At 40.2% G+C, this 9,894-nt stretch overlaps 1 protein-coding gene across 1 annotated transcript in view; it reads left to right on the top strand.

The window, feature by feature from the left end:
• Positions 1–9,641, top strand: part of RND3 (Rho family GTPase 3) — a 27,349-nt gene extending 17,708 nt beyond the window's left edge. The window contains exon 6 of the mRNA XM_059704882.1: positions 9,554–9,641. Within this exon, the coding sequence (XP_059560865.1) occupies positions 9,554–9,641 (88 nt within the window). The remainder of the gene's footprint in view (positions 1–9,553) is intronic.
• The last annotated feature ends 253 nt before the right edge of the window (positions 9,642–9,894 follow it).

Genomic DNA, 9,894 nt, shown 5'->3' on the forward strand with positions numbered 1-9,894 from the left:
ATACCGTCCTCACTGGGGAACTGGCACTGTGACCTTAGCATTTAGTTTTCTAGAGGATGAGATCTAATTTCCTTCTAGCTCATCATTAAAATGGAAATTGTATCAGGACCCTTGGGATATCCAGAGGAAAAGTTGGCGAGGCTTTGAAATCTTGCCTTCCTGACAATAGCTGAGCGAGAGGGCTCTAAAGAAAGGCTTTTGCAGTCTTGCAAGATATGCAGACGATCAAGTAGAAAAAAGTGTCGATTTTTATTCAGTCTGATAGTTCTGTTCATCATTGTGATTGTCATTAAAAAGTGGTAAATTGCTCAAGGTAATATTTTTGTGCGCTGTGTAGAAGAGAGGGTGTGTGATTTTTTTATTTTTTTTTATTTTTTTTTGCCATCGTTAATGAAAATGCAAAGTCAAATAAAAGGTGTCTTGGTTTGACGTCATAGGATGAATGATCTAAGGTGGGAAAGTGTAGGTACTATCTTCACAGGAAGAAATAATGAAGGAATAGTAGCAGAAAGCACAGTTGGTGAGTGCAGCTGTCTGGAATCATTACCAAAAGTACAAAGCAAAAGGCCTCTTCTTTGGGGGATGAAGCTCTGAAGTCGGCAGCAGCTGATGACCGGTCGGTTTAGTTCGCTTCCTTTAAATGAACACGGCCACAGAAGGACCCTCCTGTCCACGCCTTAGAGTCTCCTTCGTGGGAAAGTATGTACGGTCCGTCCTGACACTATGCTAGCCATTTCTAGAGGGACTGCTCAACCTCACTTAGCCAGATTCTGCCAAGGCCCTTGTTCAGTACTTGATCGCTGTTGTTACCTAAAATAATCAGCAGTTAAAATAGTTTACAGATATTTTTGACCAGTTTCTTTTAGAGCTTCTTTCAGAGTATAAACCCAATCTGACCTGTTGGCGCTTGCTGAAGACGAGCTTTCTTTCCAATGATAAAGCTTCATTTTTGAAGTGTTGAAGCTGTCGCTCCCATTAAACTGTGGCAGGAGAGGAGATTATGGTAATTACAAACTTCGTTCTATGTTTTACAAGCACTTTGTTTTGTCTCTGCAAGGAAATACCATTCCAGTCATTTCCCACGAAATATAGACGTTTCTACCAACATAATATGCTTTGACTGAGGCAGCATTATGCTTTGGGCAGTATTACAAAATAGCTGGCAAGTGCTTTCTGTATTTAAATATTGTAAAAAGAAAATAAGTTATAACTGTTAAAAAGCAGAACCTTTGTTGCATTTTTTAAAATGTTGAAGTCAATTTGTATGTTTGTTTGGTCAATGTTTCCGCAGTATTTATTAAAACATACTTTTTTTTCTCCTTCAAATAAAAAAGTAACCATGTCTTTGTCTAAATGTGATCTGCCTTTTATTGTCTACTTCCTGATTTAGCTGTTTAATTTTGACAGAGATGATTACAGAATCTGGCTCATGTTTCCAAACCTAGTAGGCTTTGGAATGTTTTTATTCTGGGCAGTAGTAGCAGTTTCTTGGGAAAAGATAAATCTGCATCTATAAAGAGTTTTCACGATGATTTCAAATCACAAAAAGAAAATGGAGCATAATTAGACTAAGTGATTGGATCTTAGACATAAAGAGCCATGATACCACCTGGAATTAACTTGTAGAAGATGTGGAAATTCCTTGAACAGCAGTAATGACACAGTATGGTGCAGTCTCGGGTCACAGATTTATTTCTGAGATGAGGCTAGTCTGCTTCCCTGCCCTCTGAGACCCTAACCCAGCCATCCGCCTTGCAGTTCTCCTTATTCACAGAAGCCCATAGAACAGATGACCCAGGACCCAGCTATTGGATCAATTAGAGGAAGGGAAGCAGAACAAAAAAATGACCTTACTTATAGTTGCAGCATCTCAGTAACATAGGACAACACAATATAGGGCCCTCAGTGTGTGGAAGATGTAAAGGAAGCATGGAATAGCTTAGGACCAAGGGAAGCCTGGGTCCCCCTAAACCCAGTTAGTTGCTTCTACATTTAGCTAAAACTTGCACATGCAGAGGCTGGTGGGTGGGAAGAGATCAACCGATGAACTTGTATGCTTATATGCATAACCCGTGGACACAGAATGGGGTGGTAAGGGCCTGGGGTGGGGTTGGGTCGGGGTGGGGGAGGGCGACGGGAGCAGGCTGGAAGAGTTTAATGGGGGGAAAAGGAGAACCTATGTAATACTTTCAACAATAAAGATTAAAAAAACAAAACTCTTACACATAAGTTTTACATAAATGTCTGAAGATACTCGAAGAGGGACTTTAAAACTCAGCTATTTTTTCTACACAGCTAAGTCACTTCATATAAAAACTGCATCCTGTAGCTTTTTTTTTTTTTTAATGGCTTTAGAAATATTTGAGGTATAGTTGCTTGGAAAGAATTCTCTGAAGCACAAACTAAAGGGGAAACCTGAGGATCCAGCATGAGTGAGCGAATTAAAGAGCATTGACATGGGACAGCCTCATAAAAAATTTTAAAAGCAGAGAATTACCAAAAATGTTGGGGACTTATTCTCGTCAGCAGACAGTAAAGGGAATAAAAGTACTTTCCTAATCCTTGGCATTGAGTAACTTCTCGGCATAATATCTAAGTCAGACTTGCAAGAAACGTGTTTCTCAACAATGACTGGCATGGAGCAGGCAAGGGGAGGGCACGGGGCAGGGCGGGGGCGGGGGGGAGGATATACAAACTGCTGAGGTTCTGCTGACCATGGTGGTATTTCATTGGCTGTACAGTAACATTTCCCTCTGGTGAATTGTTCCTTTCCAGCAGCTTCAATTTGTTAAACCGAAAAGAAAAAAATGTGTCTTCAGCCCTAGGCATGTATGCCTTCCTTTTTCCCTCTGACTTTTTGCTTCAGCAAACATTTATTCTAAGCATTCTGTGAACATTCCTTTCTATTGATTAATAGTCATGATTAATGTCTCTTTAAATACTAAAAAGTGATTTTCAAACTCTGAGTTAAGACTTTAATTGTGTCTCTCTCACTTCCATTAATCTTCCACAGGAATAGTTGCTTAGAAGATTCTAGTCTTATATGGAATGTAATCAAATTTAGAAATAACCCAGGGAATTCTTTTTTTATTGAAGGAATAGATTTTTTAAAAATCACCTTACCCTCTAAGACTCTCAAAACTCTCAAAGCTGCATGTCCTCTTTTTGATGGATTATTTTGACATTAGCATTCTGTTCTAAATACCCCAGTTTTCATTTTGTCATTCTTTCATTGACCATGTGATTTTTTTAGAGCACCTACTATGTGCTGGCACTATTCTGGGCTTGGTCCATAAAACAGCATCTCTGCCCCAGGGAGTTTATATCTAGTAGAGGAAGATGGTCACAAACAACACAATGCACCTTGTCTGGGTGGGATCTCCATGGACATCTCCATGATGGACATCTCCATGGGATATCCATGGACATAGTAACAGCCACAGATGCAGGGTTGGTGGGAACATTCCGATAGGTAGTTGGGAACACCACATTTATATTGCTATAATGAAGTGGTGCAAGTGGAATTCCCAAATGCATTCTAATGGCTCACATGGTGATTATGGAAGAGCAATGTGAGGTATGGTGGCCAGTCATTATTGTGTCTGTACAATAACCCTAGATTTTTATGGCTGGTCAGAGTTAGAAGGGAAAAGACTCCTTCCGAGCTAAACATGAACACTCCCCAATCTTTTTGTTATAAAATGTTGCTGCATTGTTAGGCGAACGTGATGACCACTACACTACGGAAACTGCTGCATTGTTATAGTTTTGTACTTTATGTGAAATCTCCAATTGTTGAACAAATTGGAAAAGTAAAAATGAAGTATATTTTGAAATAAATGAAATAAAACCTATAAAATAAAATGAACTCTCAGGAGATTACAAAACATGGTGGTATTTATATAGTACTTTAGGTGAATATGGAAAACTCATTATTTATCTAATATTGAAAATACATATTTAGAGGGAGTCTAGAAGATCTTTTAAAAAGTATTCACAGTGAATTCTAAGGCTCTTAGTGTCTGCCCCCTGGGAACACAGGAAACAAATTTTAATGAAGCCTAAATCTGCAAGCTTGGCAGAGCCAATTCATTCTTTGGGATTTTTTTCTTCTTCAGATTTTTTTTCTTTTGAAGGGAAACATTAGTGCCTATCTTCCATGAACACCGAGGCACTGATGGTGAGCTTCTATTATACAACAAACTTTTAAAAGACTTTTCAATGAAAAATGAAAATGGAGTCATTATATGACCAACCCCCTTGTCAAAGTAAGAGTTAACACTGAAATTGCACTGTCCTAAATGGTTCATACCCCTTCACAAATAAACTCGATAATTTAAGTACCATCAAGTTTACTATTTTACAGAGAAGGATCTAGGTATTTTCTTCAAGGTCAAGATTAGAACTCAGACAATGCAGTCTAGCTCTGCAACCCCATGCTCTCTTCACCACAATGCCATCTTGTCACAACTGTGTACGGAACATTTCGTGTGTACCGTACAGAGTCCCAGGTGCATGAAAGCTGAGCATTATGGTCATATATCTGCTTTCTGAGCCAGAGTGTGGCTGTATCTACCCTGACCTCCCCAAATCAGCACCCTTACGAGTCCTTCCCACACATTCTTGTTCCCTCTTTCCCCTCCGCCTTCATTGCCGTGCTTGCCCTCCTTCTTGGGTGGTGAGAGCATTCTGAGGGGACAGTGGAAGAACCTGTCTTGGTCTGCTCAGGCTGTCAATACAAGATACCACAGACAGGGTGGCATAGCCAACAGACATTTATTTCTCACAGTTCTGGAGGCTGCAACTCCAAAATCGAGGTGCTGGCCCATCAGACTCCCGGGGAGCTCGCTCTTCCTGGACTGTGGACAGCCACCTTCTCACTGCATTCACAGGGCCTTTGCTCACTGTGTGTGCAAGGAGAGAAAAACTCCTCCTCTCATAATGCCACCAACCCTGACCCCACACTTATGACCTCATTTAACCTTAATTAGCTCCTAAAAGCCTTCTTTCCAGATACAGTTACATTGGAGGTGAAGGCTTCGGTATATGAATTTGGAGGGACACAGTTTAGTCCATAGTAGGACCCATGGATGGCTGTCACCCATGGCCTTCCACAATCCAAGGAAAGGTTTCACAGCCATAGTTTTAAAATCTTTCAGCCTCCAATGGACACTGGAGAAGCCAGCACTCAAGTCAAGAAACTGAAAAATAGAAAAAGCTTTGACGTTCTGACTGCTGCAATATCTACTCTATTGCATCTAATTCTTTTCTGAATAAGAAAGATATAAATGATAGTATAAATGATAATGAAACATAATCAACTAGATTAACCACATTCTCCTGATTGAAGATTCCTTATTTTGAGGAAGTCAGTTAGAGGGGGAACTTACTTTATTCACTTTTAGTTTCCCAAGGGTGCACCCCCAGAAAATTGCTGTTTAAAGGTGCTGAGGAGTAGCCAAGGGTTACTTTCCTTTACGAGGGGCTGACAGTCCCAAGCAACAGGGATGGACAGAGAAAACCTGACTCCATTCAAATAACTCACTGGTCTCCGTTAGACTGATCATCATCAGGGTGATGTAACTAACGGTCAACAGAGCTGAGAGAAGGGCTATATGCACCTGTCATCAGGATTGTGTGGTAAGGGTTTCCTCCTCTTTAAGTGCCATTGGACACTTCTGGAAAATAAACTTGTTCTGCTCCTCTTATTTGTCTAGTTTCTAACCTGCTCATCCCATGCCCTCCACCCTCTCTTTGTCCCATTGTGCCAAGCAGTCTTTTCTAATCATTTGTTCATCTTTCTTTGAACATATCCCGTGGAGAAAAGGACAAAAGCAATCAGGCAATATGACTTGTATGGTCTTTTTAACATCGTAAAAAGGCCTCAAAAGACCTGGATGTTCTTGATCACTTCATGCCCAGCTTTTCCCCAGTTTGTGAGCGTGGAATTCTAGGCCTCCTTCTCCCTAGAGAGCAAAACCTCCAGGGTGTCTTGAAATGCTCTTGACGCTTAGTTCCACAAGGAAGGGACTCTGTTTTTCTTACCAATGTATGCCCATAACTTGCTACAGTAGGTAGTGGTTAATAACAATTAATCATTATTAATTAATGGTCAACTTGAACTAACAAAAGAAAGGATGCTCTTTAGATGGCTAAGGCCGGACTTGAACCATCTAGAACACTCTAGATTACACAGAGTTCTTAGGATTGTCTCAGTAGCCCCCAAGATGCTCATTGGGTCTGGAATTACCCTAAGGGGCAAACAAGACTATACAGGAAATCTTGTGTCCATGTGACCATCTGGTATGTACTCACCCTACCTCTACCCCCACCCTACACTTTGTCCCCTGCCTCGCTGCACACATCTCTACCCCCAGGAAAATATCAATATAAAGGAACGTTACAGAACATGTTCATTTCATTTTGCTATAATGCACAACTAATATAATATTATTACAATATATTTTACACTATTGTTATTCTTTGAAAAATTTCCCAGTTTTCCAGTGTCACGTAAAAAGGGTAGAAGTAGGAGATGTGATAAATTGTTGGTGAGGGGAGACTTCTTCATTTTTTATGTCCCTCAGAAGCAATTAGTACATGTTATAAACTTCAGGTTTTCTTCAGCTCTAGCAAATCGTACTCCTTTTTTCTCAGCACTTGTTCATATACTTAGATACATAATTTCCCTTTCTGTGTTTTCCTTCTTTGCATATAATATCCGGGAACATGACTCTTCCTACTAAACTGTGGCATAATAAATTAATGGACGCAAGCAAACATATGGTACAGTGGCCCCCTTGTCCGTGGTTTCGCTTTCCACAGTTTCAGTTACTCTCCATCAATTGAGGTCCAAACACATTAAGTGAAAAATTCCAGAAATAAACACTTCCTACGTTTTTAATTGCATGCCATTCTAAGTAGTATGATGTAATCATGTCCCACCCAAGACATGAATCTTCCCTTTGTCCAGTGCATCACGCTCCCCACCCATTACTCACTTAGTAGACATCTCAGTTATCAGATAGACTGTTGCAGTATTGCTGTGCTTGTGTCCAAATAACCCTTAATGTTCTTTTTTAAAAAAATATATTTTATTGATTTTTTACAGAGAGGAAGGGAGAGAGATAGAGAGTTAGAAACATCGATGAGAGAGAAACATCGATCAGCTGCCTCCTGCACATCTCCTACTGGGGATATGCCCGCAACCCAGGTACATGCCCTTGACCAGAATCGAACCTGGGACCTTTCAGTCCGCAGGCCGACGCTCTATCCACTGAGCCAAACCGGTTTCGGCCCTTAATGTTCTTAATAGTGGCCCCAAAGTGTAAGAGAACAATAGGAAATGAATGCACGCATGCAAAACAAAATGCCCCCTCTTCCTCACCCATTAAATTTGGCTCCTCTATATTATGATGCTATGGCCTTTGCTCAGAGTTGCTACAATAGACCCAAACCACTTCTTATAAGAATGGCCTAGTTGTCCTGGCCATTATTGCTCAGCAGTTAGAGCACAGCCCATGAATTGAAGGGTCACTGGTTTGATTCCTGGTCAAGGGCATGTACCTGAGTTGCAGGTTCAATCCTAGCCCCAGTCCACGAATATGCAGGAGGCAACCAATCAAATTCTCTCTCTCTCTCTCTCTCTCTCTCTCTCTCTCTCTCTCTCTCCTCTTTCTCCCTCCTCCCTTCCACTTGATCTAGAAAATAAATGGAAAAAATATCTTCAGGTGAGGATTAACAAATAAAATAAAAAGAATGACCTAGCTTCCATTCCTGATAAGTGTCAGAAATCTTCACTCTCTCTTTACACAGTGTCCTCCAAAGTTCCTGGACTACCATCTCATCCTGTTGGCCTCTGTGTGGGCAGTCTTGGCAAACAGTACCTCTACTCTCTCCTGAGATCCTTTTGGGCAGATTATATTTATAGCCCTGAGCCTGGAAGCATAGAGTATTTGAGAAAAAAATAATTAGTTTTCTGGGATAAAAGAAATCTAGCAAAGTTTTTGCTCAATAAGTAGAAGACCTAGCTCCAGATTTGAATGCATCAGATGAAGTTTAACATAGGCATATATAGATATTTAACGTGTCATGAGACAGTGAATGACCAGGGGCAAATGGATAATCAGAGAAAAAAATATATATATATATACTGTGGCTGGCAGTTTTAAAAGTTTTCTTAGACATGTATAAATTTTATGTCAAAAGTTAGGTATTTAGGAGTTTCTTACTTTTTTCAAAGTTATAAACTATTTATCTAAAAAAAAGCATATATCCATATACATATAACATCTGACACACAATCTCAGGAAGCTCACAGGTTTGCCTTGGTGTTTGCTCATGAATCTAGGTTCTTCAGGTTAGAAATCCCCATGTCCGCCTTCTCTATTATATAAACAAGAGAACAGAAACCCAGTTACATTCAGGGATTTGTCTCAAGTTGCTAGAAGTAGGCTAATGACAGAGAGTAATTCTAGGCCTTCCCGAGTCAGGAGTCATGATTCTCCCAGACCTTCACCAGTGAGCATGAGGAGAGCCCGTGACTGTGTATTTGCCTGGTGATGGATGGGGCTAGAATACATGCTCTCTTCTAAATCTGGAGGTGGCAAACCAGGCAAATGCAATAGAACTTTTCTGAGAGTGAAAAATAATACAATGGAAATCATTGGATGGTGCCTTTTGCTTTTGTGGGCCCCATCATTTACATTGTCAGCAAATACTTTTTGAGTACTTTTCATGTGTCAGACACTGTGTTCTGTGCTGGGCATAGAGAGAGATGAGTTAGGCCTTGGACTTGTCCTTATGGATGCTACGCTAATGGGTGAGAAAGACAAATAAAATCACAATTCAGAGTGTTAAGTGACATTGGGGGAGTATGAACAGATGTATTCTCCTCTCTGCTATTATTGTGTTTGATGTACTCTGCTCATGTCCTAAAATCTCAAAGACAGATTCTTAGAAAAATTAGAGGACAGAAAACATAAGGTCAGATTGCAAATGGTTGATTTTTTTTCTCTGTAACTCTATGGAGAACAATGACTAATTCAATTCTGCCGATGAAAAAAATGTGTTTCTTTGTCCTCCAAAAGCAAACTCATACTTTTCTTGGGTTTAAAAGAGAGAAGGCTCAGGTGTTCTCCTAATCACATGTACTGAAGCAGGAGGGTATTGCTTTTCATAATCAATAATAAAAGGAGCGACATGTTTTCTTATTAAAGACATAAGCACTATAACGTGAGCGTGTGTTGCTGGAGAAAGGAAGACACTGATTTATAAGGTAGGACCAATTAACTTCAAAAGCAAAATAGCAGTAACAGCTGAGCCCTCCTAAAGAATAGAATTCAACCACTCAAAGCCAAACCCTTAATTCCCTAATAAAGGACAATGGAGGTGACATCATTCCTTCTCTTACTAAGCTATTTTTCTGTGTGAGACTTTCATAATGCTCACCCCAAGGTCAGTTAAACCACCCTAGCCAGGAGTTAGTCATCCTCTCTGCAGCTTTAGATGGAAGATGCTGGAAAATCCCTTTAATGTTGACTTAATTATATAGAAACGGGTGTCTAGAGAAAAAGGAAGAGATTGCTTCTATTCCTAAAGAGTCATTTAGGTTTATTGAATTAAAGCTTCAAGCTGCATAAGTCTGGATGTGGTTGGCAAAACAAGGCCCTGAAATGAAGCTGTCAGCCAAGAGAACCCAAAACTTGTCAGGTGGCCGTTTCATATCATGGTTACTTTTGCCACTCTCTGATGCCCTGCTGAGGTGCAAATAAAATTGCTTTCTAGATAGAATGTTGTCAGTTTCCTTGGCATCTTTTGACATCACTCAAGAGAAAAATTGGGCTGGATTTCCAGTTCCCTAATGATACAAAATAGGTTGAGAAAAGGTGAAGG

This window comes from Myotis daubentonii, chromosome 7, assembly GCF_963259705.1.
Source record: "Myotis daubentonii chromosome 7, mMyoDau2.1, whole genome shotgun sequence".
Lineage (NCBI taxonomy): Eukaryota > Metazoa > Chordata > Mammalia > Chiroptera > Vespertilionidae > Myotis > Myotis daubentonii.